At 42.3% G+C, this 20,660-nt stretch overlaps 2 protein-coding genes across 3 annotated transcripts in view; one reads left to right on the top strand and one right to left on the bottom strand.

The window, feature by feature from the left end:
* LOC6533770 overlaps window positions 1-20,660 on the bottom strand; it is a 33,585-nt gene that overhangs the window by 10,088 nt on the left and 2,837 nt on the right. For both annotated transcript variants that reach the window (XM_015194771.2, XM_002094438.3), the window contains exons 2-3: window positions 16,681-17,164; window positions 74-297 (exon numbers count right to left, since the gene is read on the bottom strand). In XM_015194771.2, coding sequence (XP_015050257.1) covers window positions 74-297; window positions 16,681-16,951 — 495 coding nt within the window. In that variant the 5' untranslated portion in view covers window positions 16,952-17,164. The remainder of the gene's footprint in view (window positions 1-73; window positions 298-16,680; window positions 17,165-20,660) is intronic.
* Window positions 8,188-9,430, top strand: LOC6533771 (gustatory receptor 68a). Its single transcript, XM_002094439.2, has one exon. The coding sequence runs from the start codon at window positions 8,245-8,247 to the stop codon at window positions 9,400-9,402; it is 1,158 nt and encodes a 385-aa protein (XP_002094475.1). The 5' UTR covers window positions 8,188-8,244; the 3' UTR covers window positions 9,403-9,430.

Consider the following 20,660-nt stretch of genomic DNA (forward strand, 5'->3'; position numbering starts at 1 on the left):
GCAGGCAGATGCCCATGGCGGCATAATTACCGCAGCAAGAGGGAGGAATTGGAGACGGAATCCACGGACTCACCTTGGGCGTGGCGACGGCATGGGCTCCATCGTAGACCAGCAGGTGATCGTTGCAGTCCAACTGCAGCATGTCGAAGCGGAGCATGAAGCGCTGCAGCACCGAGTGCGTCTGGAAGGTGATGATGCAGTCCAGGTTCCGCTCGTTCTGTGACCAGAGCACCGCTCCATCGATCTTGCGGTAGAGCTGCTGGAGGAAGTGGTTCTTGCACAGCGACTGCATGTAATCTGCAAGGAGCGAAAAGGATACTGTTTTAGTATATTTGCAACAAAGAAGATCTTGCTAAGCATAGCTCAAATCCAAATACTTATATTTAGCTTAAATCCAAATATATTTAATGCAGTCTATCTAGAGTACTCATAATAATCACCTATAATATTAAGCTAAATACATTTAATTAGTAACCATTTGTCACGTTTGTGCCATCTTTATTTGTTAATTTTGTGGCATCTTCGTCTTGCTTTGCTCTATATTTATTATATTTAATATGTCCATAGCCCGCATAAAGGATAAACTCGACTTCTCCAGCTAGGACCTCGAGCACAGCACTTGCCACAGAAAGCTGCAGGACGTCTCCGCTGGCAACTTCCTTTGGCTTAATGGCGCTGCGGCGTCTCGTGCGCTGCGCCGGAAAATGTGCACTTAAATTTTAATGGAAGGATGAAAAATTCATTTACGCTTCGCTTCGCGTATTACTTGCACATGTTTCCGAGCTCACCAGTTGCGTTTATTATGCCTTTCCACACTGCAGTCGTCTGCAGTTCGGCAACTGGATGCTGTGGATTTGCATAATGCCTGATCAGGAATTCAACGCACACGTTAATACCTAATGTACTCTAAAAAACCTAACCACAAACAATCAAAGTCGCTGAAAGTATAATTCTCCAGTAATTTTCCACTTTAAGTAGATGTTTTTATAAAGAAGTTAGCTTTTTATATACCAGCAAACTTATCATAATTTATTTAGCGAAAAACATAAAGATAACAGAACAGCTTTTAATTGACACATAAACTTATTTGGAAGCTATAAAATAAAGGAGTGGGTTTAAAGACGGAAAAGTTCCAACGTTTTTGCCCAATCCCACTTTCGGCCTCCCAGAGATATTTCTATCTAATAAAAGGAACTTTGCCAACGTTCGCCACTTTCAGTGATAAGTTTCAACGGTCCAAGGGGGACAGTTTTCGCTGCTGAACTTTTAATTTGCCGCGGCTCAATCAAAACGACCTCAACGAACCGAGGAGAGCGGCAGAAAGTCGAAGCCAGCTGCAGGCAGGCGGCAATGCGAAAATAATATCGCATTATTTAAGCAACTTTTAATTAGTTTGATGGCGCAAACTATGGCGCTTAAGTGCCAAATGCATTAACATGAAACGAGAGCCATTTGGAGGAGCTGCTGCTCCTCTGGACATCGTGGCATGCAAATGAACCAGCGACTCGTACTATGCCATACCATAAAACCGACGCAGGACATCGGCCGGATTTTTAATGAAACACAATAATGTAAGTGTATGTGTGTGGGTGTGTGGGTCTGGGTTTAAGTGGAGCACCCCCCGAGCTTACGTGCGCCTGATTTCAGGCAATTTCCTGCCTAGCAACCGCTTCCGCTCCCGCCGCCGCCGCACTAATTCAATTTTGGCCCCAATAAAACGCACACGAAAAGATGACGCCGCATCCTGGCCAGATGGGAGAGATGTGGAGCAGCAGTAGGAGCAAGAGCAGGAGCAGGAACAAGCCCAAGGAATTTACTACAAATTCGTTTTACGCCCTCAGTCACAGGAGGCGGATGATGGGCAAAAAGTGCCATCATGTGAGCTCCTGGCTGCTGGCTGCTCCGCCCTGCAAATGCCTCATTTTCGGTCACAAATGTTGTCCCCGTCGCGTTGCCAACTTCAAAATTGAATTCACAATTTGGATTGAATTGCTGACAGCCTTGGCTGCCCTTTGTTTTAGACCCTATTGCTTCTCTACACAGAGCAAAACTACAATGGAGTATAGAATGAGCCTATAAAAATATTTAGCATACTTTTTCGGGCATACCCTTATTTGTATAGCTTATTGACCATGCTTTTATCATATAATATACATATAAATAATTATTTAAGCAAAAAAACAGAAAAACGATTTTGGCCAAAATTTCAATATTTTCGAATGGTATTTTTGGTATAATTCGACTGAAAATGGTCATAAAGCTAAAAGAATAACATTTTTGTACTCCTAATTACCAATACTAACCAACCAAAACACTTTTTGAGCGACTTTGTAAAAATAATTTTTGGCCAAATTTTCGCATTTTTTGTAAAAATCATCAAAAATTGCAAAAAAATTTAAATAAATAGAATTTTTTTTGAAAACGCAGTTCGATAGGAAATTTAATTACGAACTCAACGAGGTATGACATTCCATATTTGGATCAATATTTCGAATGCTGTGATAAAAATACGGATAATTATATGCCCTATTTTAATTAAAAATTGTTAACTTATTTATTTATTATTACTTATATGGATAATTATATGCCCTATTTTAATTTAAAATTGTTAACTTATTTATTTGTTAATACTTAACTTATTTAAATTTCTTTCTGTGCATCGCTGCCAAATAAAACGGATCCTACTCCCTGACTAGGTAGACAGTTCCTTTTGCTTTATATGTAATTGGCAATTTCGTTACACATTTCGCTTTGATCTCCGGCAGAGTAAATAGCCGAGTGTACCAAAGAGCTGAGCTGGGCGTAAAGTGGGTGGTGAAAAGGGGGCGTGGCATGGTGCCGCCCACCACCTCCTTTGCCACCTGCACAAATTGGCCGCAAGCCACTTGGTAAGTAATTTTCCGTGGCCTTTTCGGTAGTGGAAATTTTTGGAGGTAGCTATGCCGCCTGTGTTCTGTACTTTGCTCAACATTCAACATTCTAGTGAATAAACAAGCCAGAGAAAATAACTCACGAGTCATGGCCTTAACGAGGGATTTACAGATTAGCGTTAAGTAATGGTTAACAATCATGATACCAACGAAATATGGCCGTAACACAGTGGTCAGTTTGTTTTGGGACGGGCTAATGGCTTTTTCATTACGATTTAAATAAATAAAACATTATGCTTCCAAAACAAACTTTGTACAATATAAATACAAATATTTGGAACTATATTTAATTTCATTGGGGGAATATTAAGGGATTGTATGGTAGTATTTAGCAACACAAATTCTAGGCTAGTTGCATTAGAGTCAATTTCAGTTTTATAAATGTTTTTTATGTTAAATAATAATAAGTATTCACAAAAATAGTTTACTAAATATATTATGCTTTCCCATTAGTTAAAAACCCATCAGATAGTTTTGAAAAGCTACACGAGTTTCTGGAGAAATCTCTGACTATGTATTTCAGAAGTTATGCTACCGGAGTTCCTTTTTCGTCCTGATAAATTCACTTGCAGATGCTGCTGCTTGAATAATTTCACTCAGCTGGGAGTGGAACATCGACAGCGACAAATGGGCCAGCACCGAGATCCATGTGCATCTGTATCCGCATTCGCATCCGCATCCGTATCTATATCTATATCTGCATCTGCATCGCATATGGCAACTTGAGGGCGTTGGAGTTTGGAGTGGGGAATAGAAATAGAATTTCTGCACAATTTGCCATCGAGATGTGGGGTCGGGGATCGAGGGAACATGGGAACATGGGAGCGAGGGATAAAAGCCCAAGGAAATGAACCGGCAGAGACAATTGTAAAATATCAATTACGTTGTGTGGAGTGAAAATGGAGCGCAAAGTGCTCGGTTGCCGCTTTCGTTATCATTGGCTCCTAGGCGGCCAGAAATCCCTCAATCATTTCTGGACAGGATTGGCGAGGATTGGCGGGGAGTGGCATCGAGTTGGCTGTGTTTACCCCCCATGTACGTACGTATCGGGATTATCATGCATCTGCGCTGATCCCCCCGGGGAATGGGAGATATACCGAGATAGATGTGGGGGTGTGGCGGCAACATTCAGATGGAGTGCGAGTTGCATGGGGGAGTTGGGCGAAGGACAAGAGCAAATCGTGGCTGCCTTCGGGCTGTCGGGTTTTCTGTGTGAAGTGAAAGACAAACGAAAGCCGCGCAGGACGTTGAAACCCATGTGACATTCATGGCAGCCCCGGGATGGAGACGGCAATGGCGATGGTGATGGTGATGGAGATGAAGTCGTTTCCCATCCAGCAGATACATTTTCTATAAATTAAGGCATTTCTGACACAAATGCTGGCAGCTTCAGGGAAAACAATTCCATTTGCCGAGGAGGCGGATTCGCGGATCTGCTGGCTGAAATTGCAACATGCTTCAAGTTCGGCTCGTCCGTGAGCCAAAGTGCATGCACTTAAAAGAAAGTGGTACCAAGAAGTGACCACTTTCTGTAAAATATACATCACATTTTATGATTTTGAAAATCCTTTGATATAATAGAGAATATACATTTTGCTTATAAAATTTATATATTCCCTAAATACTTGTTATATTTTTTTTTTCAGTGCTCTTTTATACAAATATACACACATAAGTATGTTTATCTTCAATTTGTTTATGCATTCGCTGGGAACAAGAGCAAAAAATAAATGGGTAGCAGCAGAAAACAGATAACGACAAGGCACAGAGCGGGGATAACCACTCGGATCTGGGATGGGATCTCTGACTGGGGGGCAGGGATTAGTTTTGATGGCTGGGCAGCAAAAACACAGGAAAATGGCCTGCTTGAAATTAGGGATAAGACCAGGCTTAAATCCTGAGAGTGTCCCACATCAAAAGGGAGATGGCTCGCAAAAAACAAAAAAAAGAAATGTTCAATCTCGGCCGGCGTGTTCATGAAAATATCAAATCCAAAACTGAGGCTGAGCCTCATCTGCCACTGAAAGCCAATTTTTCAGTTAATGGCCGGGATTACCCGGTCGGAATGTTATTTGCTAAGACTGAGCCACTGCCGAAGGGATTAAAATTGCTATAATTAATTTGGCAGCTCTGTCTCCCGCGTTATTAATCGACTAGTAATGCCATAAAATCTGTGTTCAAGGCGACGCAAGTCGTTTGATGTTGCCAATCGAGAAACCCCACGAAAGTACCTTCCTTTGCAGTTCTTCTCCTAGTTTGGATGGCTAAAATCCCTCAATTGCCAGCGGCAATTCGCAAACAATCTGCAAACGTCCAAGTTGCGGGTCGTCACCATAACTCGCGGCACTCGGAATCACATTGGCAATGGCCATTGCTGGCGGAGAAGCCATTCCGCAGCTTAATGCTTCCGCTCGAGGATGGCGAAAGGGATGCCGGAAGTGTTTGGTGGTCCTAAATGCGTTTTGGCCCGAACTCCTCGTGCAGTTCTTTCTCCATTCGCCTCCCTGGACACTAGATGTCTCCGTTGACTCTGGCTGGAAAATGATGTTTATTCTGCTTTCTAACTTTGTGCTCCTCTCTTTTCCTTTTCCCTGGCGCACAGTCACACGCATGAAGCGACCTTTGCAAATAAAGCAATCCCCAGTTGCACAGGGAAAAACCAGGAATGTTTATTGACAAGAAGTTTGAAAGCGAAAAAAAACTTTAAACTTTTTAAATATCACATAGTTTATGTAGCCTTAAATGATCCCAGTTCATACCACTATCTAAAGTAGCTCAAGTCTAGTCTAATAGTTTAATACATTTCATTTAAATTCAAATGCTTTTTCTTTGCGTGTAGCTCTGTGCCATTTTCTCCTTGAATACGAGTCATCGCCAATGACGACACCTTAAGAGCATAGACAAATATAGAGCGAGGCTAGGTGCCTTGCCGGCTGAGAATTATTATATTCGTTGACACACGTAAACAAGAGAGTTCCAGCTAACGCATTTCCCAAAGGATATTCCCAAGGATAATCACTGAGCATTGCAAATACGCTAGCAGGTGTATTGCAACTATAGACGGTAAGTTTATTTGATGAAGTTAACTTTGTGCCGAACTGTGATTAGAGAAAGTTTCGAAGATGCTTTGGCAAATATTTCGCTGGCTCTGGAAAAGTTCGGCTGGGAAAACAAAATATATGAGTAGAACTTCAATATTTATTGACTCTTCATGTTTTAGTTGCCGGTTCAATAAAGTGGTTAAATCAGTTTTAACTTTTTTTGGGCATGGGCATTCATTCTCTCTCTGATGAATTTGAAAAGTTTTTCAGCTACTTCAGTTGCTGTTTAGGTACTCCTGGTAGTATATAAAATATTCAGTTCATTACTTGATTTATCTATAAGCTCATCTAAGCAAGCGCAGACAACGTGGCGTATACTTAATATTACGTATCCGCCCACTTTTAACAATTGCAAACATCTCAAACAGATTAGAATCTCGTTGAAAATGGTTGTAAAAGCTTTTCGGCTTTTATTTATTATAGTTAATCAAGGGGTCTACTTAATTAGCCTTTTCTCCAAAATTTTCCCAGAACCGGGCCAGCATGGTAATGCCCATTTAAGGGCTTATACTTAGCATTTCCTGCAGCTCAGAATTCCCAGACATCGTGATGCAAATTTAATGTAAATATTTTAAACTAATTTTCAGTGATTATGCAAAACCACAAATAAATCTGCAGCAATGGAATAACCGAGTATGCCCACCGTAAATGCTGGATTTTGGCTGCTGGATGGTGGATGGTGGATGCCACAAGGAGTAGTAGCAACAATGGATGGCTGGATGCTTGGAAGGCTGGAGGTAAAGTAACCGCAACGGGGGCAAGCTTAGTGCGTGCCCCAAAGCGAGGATTGGACGAAAGTTTCGTGGGTGGGTTGCATGGAGTAGATGGTAGTGATGGGTTTGAGGTAGGTGGTTTTCAGGGGGTCAAAGTTGGTTTTGTGCTGCTCTGCTCGGTGCTGTGGCAAAAACTTTGGCCCGAAATCTGTTTGGTTTTCGATCATACTCGCCCACCAGCCCGCCGCCGCCTCCTTTACTCCGGATGTGAGCGGCAAGTTGGCTGCAACAAAATAATTTCGCTGGCTCGTTTGTCAAACTAATGGCAGGAATTTGAGCAATTTAAGCAACAAAGGTTAAACAATGAATTTCCTGTGCTCCAATATTGAATTTTACTGGGCCCCGAGTGACCCTCGATGTTCGTGTAAAGTCATTGCCCTCGCAACTATACACTTTAGCTCTAAATGGGTGTGAAATCGAAAAGAAAGAGACTAATTACACAAGTTAAAAGTTTGGATGAATTACCCAGATTTAAAGATTTTAGAAATACTATAAATTATTTGTTTGTATTTTTACCAACATTTCAAATTTTAAGCATGCTTGAATTAAGCAATGTAGTCACTAGAAAATTGTTTCCAGTGCATTGTGGCACAACCTACGCTCTATTCAGTTGACTAAGCTGTAGCTGCTGGCATCGACATCTGGTGCCGGACTCACACGCTCCATTAGCGCCACCAAAATTCGATGGCATCTTGGAGGCACTGGCGATGGCTGGCGATGGCCACAAGGACCTCCAGATGACGCCTCTGGTCTTTTGTCGCTGCTTTAATGAAATAATTGAAGTAAATGCCTTTCGCCCGGACGACTTCGTCCATCCAGCTCATCCGTCGAAGGCGTTTGCATAATGAGCATAATCCCCATTCAGACTCCCTGCATCCTGTCGTTTCATTTGGTGCCCGGAACATCCGTGGTCCGTGTTCATCAAACCATTCATGTGGCCCATTGAGCTGCGTCCGCCGCCGGCGGTTTGTCAAAGTAATTGGGCTATTTACGTGGCCCATTGGACCGGGCTTTTAAGTTTCGCGGATATTTATGTCAGTCCGCAATTATGACAGGTCGCATTAGCTCGTAATTACCCAATGATTGTAGTACTGCCACCCGAACTACTTAGTCCACTCATCAGTCATGATTTTGCTCATATATGTAAATTGGAGACATGACCATGATAATACGATAATGATGATTGGAAATTCATTGAAATTCAATGGAAATTCAAGAAAAATTCAATAAAATAACACCTAAAAACCATATGTTACTTGTAAAACCAAGGTTCACTCTAAGAAATGTTCATACATTTTTAATAGCAACGTATTATTACATTCATTCTCTGTTTATGACAGTTAATGAATGCTACTAATAGCGTAAGCTGCCACTAAGTTAATGAATAGAGCCCCCAAATTGATTCATTTCAGTTACTGCCTCAAAACACACCACACCGATATGAAGATCTTCCAGGACATTTGGCCTATATCCTGGCCCTCGCAGATCTTAGCTATACTGCCATTCTATAGTCGAGACGTGGAGGATAGCTTTCGCTTGGGAGGATTGGGTCGCTGGTATGGACGTCTGGTGGCCCTGATTATGCTGCTCAGCTCATTGACACTCGGCAAGGATGTGCTCTTCGCCTCCAAGGAGTACAGATTGGTGGCCAGTGCCCAGGGTGACACCGAGGAGATCAACAGGACCATCGAGACGCTTCTGTGCATCATCAGCTATACAATGGTGGTACTATCGAGTGTGCAGAATGCATCTAGACACTTTCACGCTCTGCGCGATATTGCCAAAATCGATGAGTTCCTGCTGGCTTATGGCTTCCGGGAGAACTACAGTTGTCGCCATTTGGCCATCCTGGTCACCTCTGGAGCAGCAGGTGTCCTTGCTGTGGCCTTTTACTATATTCACTATCGAAGTGGCATTGGCCTCAAAAGGCAGATCATCCTGCTCGTGATCTACTTCCTCCAGCTGCTATACTCCACTCTATTGGCCTTGTATCTGAGGACACTGATGATGAACTTGACAAAAAGAATTGTATTTCTTAACCAGAAACTGGACACATTCAATCTTCACATGGACAACTGGCGTGAGTTGAGTAACCTGATAGAGGTGCTCTGCAAATTTCGCTACATCACCGAGAATATTAATTGCGTGGCCGGAGTTTCGTTGCTATTCTACTTCGGTTTCTCCTTCTATACGGTCACAAATCAGAGTTACTTGGCCTTTGCCACATTGACCGCCGGCTCGTTGAGATCCAAAGAAGAAGTGGCTGATACCATTGGACTGTCATGTATCTGGGTTTTGGCCGAAACCATCACAATGACTGCGATTTGCAGCGCATGTGACTGCCTGGCATCGGAGGTGAATGGCACGGCACAGATCCTGGCGAGGATTTACGGAAAGAGCAGGCAGTTCCAGAACCTCATCGACAAGTTTCTAACGAAGAGCATCAAACAGGATCTTCAGTTCACCGCCTACGGATTCTTCTCCATCGACAACTCCACTCTCTTCAAGATCTTCTCGGCTGTTACGACCTATCTGGTGATTCTCATCCAGTTTAAGCAGCTGGAGGACTCCAAGGTGGAGGACATTAGCCCGGCTTAAGAGCTAGTTTTAATGTAGCATTGCATTCTTTTAAACTAATATAAATGTATCTGAATATGTTTTAGGCTTAATTTATTTTAATAAAAAAACACCTAATTGAGAACCCACAAAGGAGTGAGAAAATTGGGTTTCTGTGTTATGGATACCAATACCCCAATGTCAAGTGCCTGAATACCCACACCGTAAATTGTGTGGGGATGACTCGTGATGGAAATCAATTTCAAGCTGACAGCTGCAATATTTCCAATCCTCCTGCTGCCGGTGGGGAACGGCAAACATTGCAATGCGTAGAGCTCATCAAATCGTGGGAACGCGGTGGTTGCCAAGGGGCATGCGGCATGCGGCATGCCACGTGCAACTTAAACGCATCATTAAACTTTTGTCACTTCTCAGAATGTGGCAACCTCAGACCAGAGGCACTCGAGCGTGCAGCCAAGATGAAGTGCCAAACTAATGAAGGAACTATGGAGCGGCCAAAAAGGGGAGGGGGGGCGAAACGTCCACAAACAGGAGCTGGCAAAAAGGACATGCCCCAAATGGGCCAGACGATAAGATTCACCCAAGTCTGCCTGTCGCTCGTCCTTTTCCTTATTCCTTCCATTCCATTGCAATAATCAAGCGAATTGTCGCTTGTCAAAATGTTTGAATAGTCAAAAGTTTCGGAATTTATATTTCACGTTTTTTTTTTGCTGTTTTTGTTGTTTTTGTCCTGCGGCACAGTTGAGCGGCGATAGCTTGGACTTTTGAAGTGAAATTTTATTAAAATCGATGGTAAAACTGAAAAGTTCTGCCAAATGACTCTCGTTAAACATTTAGTTTGGTTACTCGAAAGATGCACTCGAGAAATAAAAGTTTTTGTTTGTACTTCGACTTTATGGTGCTATCGCAATTTATAATCAACTTTTGGTATTACAGCTCAGTACATAATTATTTTTAATATTTACTAAAATATAATATTAGCTAGTATTTATGCAATTAAATTTAACTTTTATGCTGCATTTTTCACAATTATTCTCATTTACTTACGTACGATAAAGAAGAAACTATCTTTGCAGTCAATCGGTCTTTTTTTTCCAGAATCGCTTAAGTTTTTTCTGATTGGATAAACTTTACCAGTTGCACTGGCAAAAAAGCAGTTTAATTATGCGCGCTTTTCAACTTTTCATTAAGAACTTGTCAAGGAGCTATCAACTTGTCAGGCAGCCATCGAAGGGCTGCTCAATCTGCCGGGGAGCCGATCATTTCCGGAACGAGAAGGTAAAGCCAGATGAGCCCCCGGATATCCGGCGTTGGATGTGGACGGTGAAAAGGCCCGTGGGCCTTTTGTTTGTTTATTTTAGCCCCCTCACAAATTCTTAATTAAATTTCGCACTGGCCTTCTGGGCCGGACTTTGGCTGGTCTTAACTGGCCTATGAGGCGGCGGCTTAAATATATATTTTTCGAAAATCATTTTTCCTCTTATTAATTCCCTTTTTGCTGCTACTGCTGCTACTGGTGCTGCTGCTGGGAAACAAAGCGAAAACTTTTTGCATAGTTTTCCCAGCGAGCTTAGCCCTACCGTTAGTTTATTACGCCATTGTTGGTGCTGCGTCTTTTCTCTATTAGTTTTATTTTATTTTATTTCATTTCGTTTTTTCTTGCTTTTTATTATTGTTGTTTACTTAGTTCGGTGCTATTGTCTAGGCGCTTCTTGTAATATTTTTCCTTCAGCCACCGGCCACCGGCCACGCCCACCGGAATCTTGGCTGCGGACGATAATTTCGCCGCTTTGTTTTTTTGGGCGGCGTGGCGCGTGGATTTTCCGTGCAACGCGTAAGTGGATCACGCGCACACTAACTTGGCTAAGGATACAGGACACAGCTTTGAATGTATGTATGTATATATACGAGTATAAAAGTATATCCCTGGCCGAGAAAACGGCGCCAATACAATGCCCATGATGACGACACGAACGAAAGAGGCTTGGGACTCGTAGTGGCTTTTTCTTGAATAGAACACAATTTTCTGTGCATTTGATTACAAAAGGGATTCATGTGCTTAACTGAAGGCACAATGCCCGGAATGTTCAACTCATTTTATGCCCCTTTGTGGCGTACACTTTCCCTCTTTCTTCGCTCCGCCAGTACTCGGATTCGGATTTGGATCCGGAATCCATCAATGCAGCACTCAAGGATGGTGGATGGGGCTTTGGGGTTTCCAAATTAAAAGGGGCAACTGGCTGATCAGATTTTCTCCAATCAATATCTAGTAAGCTGTTGCGATGATGAAGTTTTTGGGAAATAGGTCAACGCTCTACAAATATTTTCATTTTTACATACTATAAAATCAATAAAAACCTTTATAAATTGCATTCCTAGGACTACAATTTAATACTAAATTTCTTCAATAACAGAATAGTTTATAATCCGCATGTAGCATTTATCAGTTTTCAAATAAATTACAGTTTATTTGCAGCAGCATGAACGAGCAAATAAATACCGATTGGTTGACAAAAAGGAAGCCTTTTAAAGCCAATTAAAAATGGGTCAAAAGTTTGCCAATTCCGCGAAATTCAATTTGTCAAATGCAATTCCCGCAATTGACAGAATGTGTATTGCGCTAACATACTTGATTTTATTTTTTGGTGGTAATACATAAATTAAATTTGAAACCCGGGCGGGCACATATGTATGTACCTACATATGTATTGCATTTATCGACCGATTTCGCATAATAAGCGATTACCTACTCCCGATTCCAGCAGCAGAGCGGAAATATTGATAAATGATCCGCCCACGTTCGTGGACAATTTCACAAAACCAATTCGCATCGAACGAGAACGAGAATTCATTGTTCGCTGTTTTTGGGGCTCGCTGCTCCAATTGCTCCAAATGGAAACCAAACTGAAACTGAAATGGGGATCGGGTGGGGGGCCTTTTTGGCAATGACACCATGCCGCGGGATGCCAACGCATCAATACTCGATTTGGCATCGCTTCCTAGCAAAAGTTCGACATCGGAAAATTTCGCTCCCAGTTGCGAACTACAAATGGAATTTATTATGCGTTGCCTGATTTCTATCCGCTGGCTGCAATTTATCTTCCATAAACATTTATCTGCGCATTTGACTGTGACCTGTCCGATTTCTCCAAGGATCGCTAAGCAGCTGAGTCATCGCCACTCGGCCAAGATTTATGATTATTAGTGGAGCTACTGAGATGGGAAACAAGCTGGTCAAAGGTGGCACATTACAACACCATTTTCCAATTTAAAGTAACTTCTTGCACATCAATAGTACAATTCTTTACCTTCTAAAAGCAAAGATACCATGTATGTAAAACACTATAGCTTTAATATTAAAGCAAGCTTCTAACTTGGTCCGTTTTAAATCTGGGGTTAAATCTTTAAAAGGGTTAAGACTTTTGCAGCGTGCCAGCCCAATAATGCCACTTACAATTAATCAAGATCTGCCAGACAATCATTTCCTCACTTAGGGAAGTTTTTTAGACAGTGAAAGGAAAGCGCCGCCAGATGATTGCTGCGGCTTGTTACAAATCTCATTTCGTATGCGCAAGGATTTGGGGAAAATTAAAATTTATTGCCCATGGAAAGTCCCTGCTCCTTGCCCCTTTTATCCCCTTATCCCCTTATCCCCCTTTATTCCCTTAGCCCTTTTGCCTTTGTGAATTCAACCGCTGACGTGGGAAGACCGCATTGGACTCCTCCTTCTCTGTGGAAACTCATTTTGGAATACTTGTATGTAGGCGACGGAAAGGAGCATTCTTGCCGCAGTGGACCAGTTGGTCCCACTGCTATACCCATTCCCATACCCATTAGGAGCCTCCTGCCCCCAAGCCGCAAGTCCAAATTCGTTCATTCATATTTATGCCACACAAAAGAGCAAAAGCAAAAGTTGTATGCCACTTCTTCGTCCTGCTCGTCGTCGACAGTTGTTTTTCTCCCAAATTTATTGGCAGTTGGCCATCAGCTTCTCTTTGAGTTGGATTTGGGGGAACCATTTTGGGGGAGCTGGAGTTGGATCACGGCAACGTGACATATTTTCAAAATTGTATAATGTTCGCATTATTGCAAGAATCGCACAATTGGATGCGAGAAATGATGAGGGATTTTGGACATGATGAACAAAACGCATGACAGTATCCCTTGTCAAAATATACGCATTTCCGGCACTTTCAATGGGAACCCAAAAGAATGTTCACATTAAATCTACAGAATGAGTTTGATATAGGCACTTGGCTAAATACTGCAGTATGGACTAGACTTTCATATTATTTACCAACATGCTCAATGTTTGTGGAAGTGGGGTCAAACAACTTTAGTTCAGCACAAAGCTGGGCTTACCAATTAGTAAATGAATTTAATTATAGTTGTAACAAAATGGATTAAATAGCTGGATTCGGTGTTTCATACTCAACAAGCCCGCTCAATGAACGCACGCCACATTTGACTAAATTGAGAGCAATCCAATTATCAAAATGCGAGACCCAAAGTGATATACTTGTAACTATATGGTGATATGGTGATATAATTACGTGCAAATACTACGCACATAATTGCTAATGGAGAGCAGAGTTCCGGTTCGTTGACAGTTGCAAAGTTTTTGGTGGATACAGCATGAAGAGCTCACACAAAGTAATTATGGGAACCACTTGCAAATGCCTGTGAAAACCCCCCAAAAAAAACCCCTTTATACACATATATTTATATATGTATGTATGAAGGCAAATATCTACACATTTACTTACGAAAGCAACCGTTTGCAAGTGTTTTGGCAGAATGGAATTTGAGTGAGAGCCAACAAGTTTGTTCTGACTCCCTGCCCGTGCGACTCATTATAAGTTACGCTAATCAAGTTGAACGTGCGACCGCATTCAGATGGGGGGTAAGATGGGGGAATGAGGGGTTTAAGGGGCGGCTGAAGGATGTGGGAGTAGGTGGGCGTGACCACCAACCGGATGCCTGGCAGACGACACCAAAGTGGCTGCTTCGAGAGCCGAAGAAAGGAAATGACAATTCAAATTAAAGACACCAGACCAGGATGTTTTTTTGTTATTTTGGGGAGAGGATGGTAGAATCCAGTGGTAGTAGAATGGGGCTAAATGGAAATATGGGCTGGCTGGGCAGGACCACGCCCACCACTCGCATTGCCACTTAACATGAAATTAATTATGAAACTTTTGTGCAAAATTTTGTTGAACGAGTTGAAAAGTCTTCAATGCTGCTGCTCGACAGCGAAATAAGTGGGGGTAAAAGGAGTTGGCAGCCAGCAGGAAGGGGGGGCGGGAATCAGGCAGTAAGTATGTGGCCGGTAAAAAAGTTAACGGCGATGAGCATGGGAAATTAAGTACACGCCACGTGGGCCACAAGTCTGCTGGGGACAGCGAAGGGTTGCCAAGGGAGGGGGCTCTTGCGGTTCTCGTTTGTGTCTGCGTTTGAGTTTCACTTGGAGTCGTAGTCGGAGTTGGAGTCGGAGTGTGTGTGACCACAGCAAATAAGGAGCAGCAGGCGCAGGATTGGAAGGAGCACGAGCAGGACGAGGAGCAGGAACTGAAGCAACAGCGAGTGCAGCTAAGCGTCGCCCGGAAATGAGCAGGAAAAACGAACTCAGCGCGTTGCACAGTGGTACGAGGTGAAAAGTCTGCTAGGGCCACTAAACAGGTTCTTAAATAAAATATATAAGAATAGCATTCCTTTTCTATACTATACAATCCTTATCCAAGCAAATACTTTACTATTTTATATAGGATTAACTTAAGACAATAATAATGTTAAGTTTTTGTATATCCCCAAACTAGTGTATGTTGGGTGCGCAGCAATGCAAATGCTAGTTAGCATCGACACTTGTCACCCTATATATTCCCGCGGAGGCTGCAATTAGGCTGCGTTGCAATCACGAAGAGAAAAGGGCGGGAAATGCTCTGGAAGTGGCAGCCGCGTCAGCAGCAAACCGGAAACGGGCCCAAATAAGTATGCAACGAACTTTTTCAGCGCCCTCGACTGGCAAACTTTTGCAGCAACTGCAACTGCAACTGCCACTGCGACTACGCCTTGTGCAAAAAGAAGGAGGCGGCGCCCCCAATTGCTGGCATGTAAGTTGTTTTACTTCAAATTTTAATTATGATTTAATGCTAAAATACGGAAATAATTTGCGCCAACAACGTTCGTCGCCGCAACTCAAGCTGCACGGCTGCGAGGCACACGGAGTCGCTCCGCCTGAGTAATTCCATTTCATGGGTCGGCAATCGCGGTCACCATTCTCTGTTTGGGCGTATCGTGGAAACCATATATACACCGCTCCATAATCGGACTATTTCCGCAAGCAGGCTTGTTAGCCACAAATTACTTTCCTGACCAGACGGACAATATATTATTACTTTAAGTTTGTTATGTTTGATGGTGGCGAAAAAGCTAACAGCGCAAACAATCGGTGATATTGATACTTTCTAGTTGTAACCTTTTTAAATAATAATAATTTTTTAATAATTTAATACCAAGTTTTAATTAAGTTGTACGAAAATAATTCTTTACCCGATTTAAGATGCACATAAAAACGATTGCCCCAAATACGTGTCATCGCACGTGCTTTTGTACACATGTAAATACTTCAGTATGCGCGTTGACATTGCATCGTAAAAATGTGTATTTATTTTCTGTTTATTTGCCGCATAAACAATATATGCAGGAAGTGAATGAATTACCACAGTAGCCGTGCCACACAATGTTATCGCACCACCATATATGAATTTATATACATTTGCGTGAGTGCGTGGTTTTTATATGTTCATAGTTCGAGGATTTCCATTTCTTTTCGGATTTCGCCGTTCGGCAACATTTAAATGCACTTTTATTACATTTGCTCAAACAAATTTTTATTGTCGAGCAAAAGGAAATCGCACAAAAACATAAAACTAAGCTGTTCACAGATTTCATTGTACAAGACGAGCAAAGTTTATGGACGGTGGATAATGTGCTCTTCATACATATGCTCGTATAAAGTTGCGAAATGCCAATGCCAGGATATATGTAATTTTGTATTTGAATAGCACATATTGGTGATAAGCAAAAATAGTTTATATGGAAAACACTGGGGATGTGTAAAAGATATTATTTATAAGGAACAGGTTTTTGTCCTTAGATTTTTCCTGTATCACACTGTTATTTAAAAAATCGAATTTGACATTGAACTGCTCGATTTACAACGATTATTTTCTAAACATTTTAACAATTAGGATGCAATAAATCAATTGTCCCATAAATAATTTGAAAAGGTGTACTCACAGTGTTTACTCTTCTCGGCGGCCACCTGGCTGCCTGGTATCTGGGCGAGAATGGCGAGGAGTCCGATGAGGATTAGCAGCCACTGGGGAATGCCCGACCCCGAACTTTGCCTTTGGGTTAGGGTCCCTGACCGCCGCTCCGGTTCACCATCATCTGCCGCTCGCCTGGGGATGCGGGAGCGGGCGGGGCAGGAGGGGGCGAGAGTGGGCAAGGATGTGGGCCCGAGGTCGGTGGGTGGACCCGGCCCACAGGATGTGGGCATCAACAGCATCGCCGAAGCTTCGGTGGCTCAATTTTCGTGGCTTTCGCTTCTGCTTTTTGGGGCTGACTAAAAAGTTGGCTTCGCTTTTGTTCGCTCGCGATGATTTCTTGTCGCGTTTGTCATTCTCCGGCAATTAGAAGCTTTCATTTATGAATTTTCCTTCTCCCGAATGTGTCGCCTCATTGGAGATTAACGGGTTTCGGCCAGCGTTCCAATTTCACTCTGCAAACAAAAAGTGCATTTAGTAGAAGGAAAAAGTGCTATTTGGTGTCTGACAAAATTGCCAAAGCAATTGGCAACAGCTTGCGGCCAACGGGCGATAATGGATAATGGTCAGTGAAATTAATTTCCCACTGCTATGGCAATTCTGTATTTTCATTCGGGGAAGCCAAAGAAATATGCTGGCTTAAATATATATCTATATACTATATTGCTTTCGCACTTTAACTATGGTCCTTAAAAATGATTAAAGAAAAGTGTTTTTTTCTTGGGAAACTACGAGGATATTAAAGTAAGAGATCTCACAATCTGATTACATTTACATACGCCCTTTCGGCTTAATCCCCCATCGCAATGCCCACTGGATTGGGTCAATATTTGGAAGCATTAAGACATCTCATAAATCGAGGCAATCAATGCATAAATTTTACCACTGGGTGAGTGCCGGAGCAGTGGCTCGCACTAAAAAGTGCATGTAAAGTGAAATATTACGCATACGCAGTGTGGATGGGTTTATCATGGCAGCGCAGGCCATGAATACATTGTCGCCCCATGCAAAAGCCCCACACCCACACAAAAAAAAAGGACGGGTGTTAAAATGTAATAAGGAGCTGACGTTGATTCCCAAGTACTGCCCAGCTGCTCCACTTTGTTCCTTATCCGTTGGTTGGGCAATGGAACGCCATGGAATGGAAAACGCCATGGGGCTTCGGTTGCAAGTTTATCACACTTAGAAATCGTCGCCAGCTGCTCCACATAAAGCGAAATAATAATGAGAAATCAGAGGCAGTCTGCAAAAAAAGAATGCAACATATACATACATATATATTACTGGTCCACATCCATGGACTCCATATACACTCTTATACTTTCATATTGGATTGAAACTAGGACCCGCAGCCAAATCGGAGAACTTGGCCAGTGACCGTGTCACACACATTCCGGCGTGCCTGACATCCAGCCAACGCTCCAATTTCGTGTTTAATTAAATCTGATTATAGCTTTTCACTTTGTCCTCCTTTGTGAGCCACTTTTTCTGCGCTTGGCATCTCTGCCCACGGGTGGCTTTGTGTACGGCCAGGACCCATGATAAATTTAATTTTTATAAATTCCAATGCCCAGCACAACATCTTGATCTTATGTTGGACGAGAGGAACAGACATACTAGTTTAATTTCAAAGTAAAGAGTATATAAGCTATACGTATATTTGAAAACAGCCAGAGTGTAAACGAAAACATATTAAACGAAGGCAAACGAAAAGTACTTTGCAAAACTTTTAGTGATTAAAGCTCGATGTGTATCCAAAGTTTTTACAAAACAGCAAACAATTGAAGACAAGCAAGAAAATGTTGGGCAAGGAAAACTACAATTAATAAAATACCCAAGCGAGGAAATCCAACTACAGCGATTCGCTTTTCAGGAAAAACACACACACACACACAGACACACACAATCAGTGACCTAATATTCACACTTGCACACAAGTGTGCACATAAAAGGAGGTGTATACGAAATACAGGACATGTATTTCCATGACTGCTATTTTCCATTTTCCTTTTCTTTTTTTCCTTTTTTTTTGTGTTATTGTCGTGGCCGCCATGGCAACCAATTTTCTGGGCAGTTGAGAAAATCGCTCTCGAAAGGACATTAGAGGATACATTTAGGCAGTTAGCGACGACCAATTTCGTGCGTAGCAAAATAAAAGTTTACGCTTTGATTGCCCTTTAATTTACAAATTCGGAAATCGGAAAATACAAATCAAAGCGAATAATTTTGACCTGGCCGAATGGAGTTGGAGTTCAGCCACCGCTGAAATGGTGTGTGGAAAATGTGGGAGAGTGGGAAAGTGGAAAAGTGGGAAAGCGGGAAAGTGGGAGAGTGAAAGAGTGGCGGGAATGCGAAGCCGCATAAATTACCAGCACTAGCAGTTCAACACAAAGAAGGCTGAAACGCAACAAAAGCCGCTTTGCCGGGCTGCGGCTCCCTGGAAACATGGCCAACAGTTCCGACAGGAACAATAACAGTAACAACAGCTGAAACTATGGCCAAAATGGCCAACACGACGTAACTGTGAAGAAAAATTAGGCGACATACAATTAATGGCCCTGTGGGGTTTCATCGTCAAATCGCTTTGGAGCCCACATTCGTAGGGTTTTTTTTTTTTGACTTTCTGGATATACAGTCTTTTGTTTGATTTTGATGCCCGAGTGCGTTCTACTATTTACCATATTCTATGGAGCTTTTCTAGAATGGCAAGACAAAAGGATTTGGTTGTAATGATAATATGAATGGAAGGTTTTCTAGGGCGAAGTTGGTATCGCCTGTCAGATCCATTATTTTTGGGCACATAAAAAATCATTGTTAATGGCGATTTGTCATTAGCTTTTATTGAAAAAGTCTTGTACCAAAAATGTTTGAGAGTGCACTCAAGAAAATGGAGAATTCTTTAAAAAAATATCAGACCACTAGTCACGCAATTTGTATAAATATTAGTTAAAATATAAACATATTTATCCTGTTTAAAGACAACTAAATATTTAACCTATAACACACTTTGAAAACAGTTGAAGGTAAGTTTTTTACGCATGTTACCGAGTTGCCCAGTCACTTTTTGCGACTTTATAAATATTTATGCACAATGCATGACATTAAATCCTGTTTGCTCCACACCTGCACCATTTTGGACAGCCCAGTAAAAGCACACAAAAAACGCTCACTTTGGCTTACAGTAAATACGACGCAGGAAAACATTGGCAGTGAGGGCGGATAAAGCAGTGGCAACAATGCTCGAAAGGGGGACTTTCGAAGGGATACCCTTTGTTGTGCTGTCCTGCGGCTGAAATCCAGGGGGAGGGTGTTGGGGTAGCATTCGCCGACACCTCGGCAACACACACAATGCAAATGTATTAACTGCAGGACGTTATAAACAAAAGAAATTACGTTATGGCGGCGAAGTGTTTTATGTTGGCAACACTTCGCCAGCACCCGCCATCAAATGCGAACGGATTTCGCATATTTCTCCACCCGCTTACACAAAGCGAAAAGACTAGCATGTCACAATTTCATTTGTAAAAAAAAAATGTAGAAAAAAGGTATAAATGCTAAAAAGTATGAAAAGCAAAGGTTGTGCCTCACTGGGTTAATCATAAACGAAAATACCCTCTTTTTGAACCGTGTCAGTCGTAGTAAAAATTCCTAGAGATAATAAAATTCTGATTTTATGTATCTATAACATTGTCCGGCTATCAGCGTTTTTCTTGGTGCATGCATGTTTGCCAACCGCTTTTCACCGTCTGTCCGCCCGTCCGCACGTCCGCCCGTCCCTGGCCTCCAGTGTCCGTCCGTGTCCGTCCGCATCCGTGTCCGTGTCCGTGTCCGTTAGTCTCCGTCCGCGTCTGACTCACGTCTGCATGGGGCATGTCTATTTGTCTGCTGAATACGGAACCGGGCTGCCAACAGCGACAGCAGCAACAACAACAACAACAAACAGCAGCAAGA

This window comes from Drosophila yakuba, chromosome 3L (assembly GCF_016746365.2).
Source record: "Drosophila yakuba strain Tai18E2 chromosome 3L, Prin_Dyak_Tai18E2_2.1, whole genome shotgun sequence".
NCBI classification, from domain to species: domain Eukaryota; kingdom Metazoa; phylum Arthropoda; class Insecta; order Diptera; family Drosophilidae; genus Drosophila; species Drosophila yakuba.

Coding starts and splice junctions, on each gene's coding strand:
- LOC6533771 (XM_002094439.2), top strand. CDS start 8,245: ATGAAGATCTTCCAGGACATTTGGCCTATATCCTGGCCCTCGCAGATC.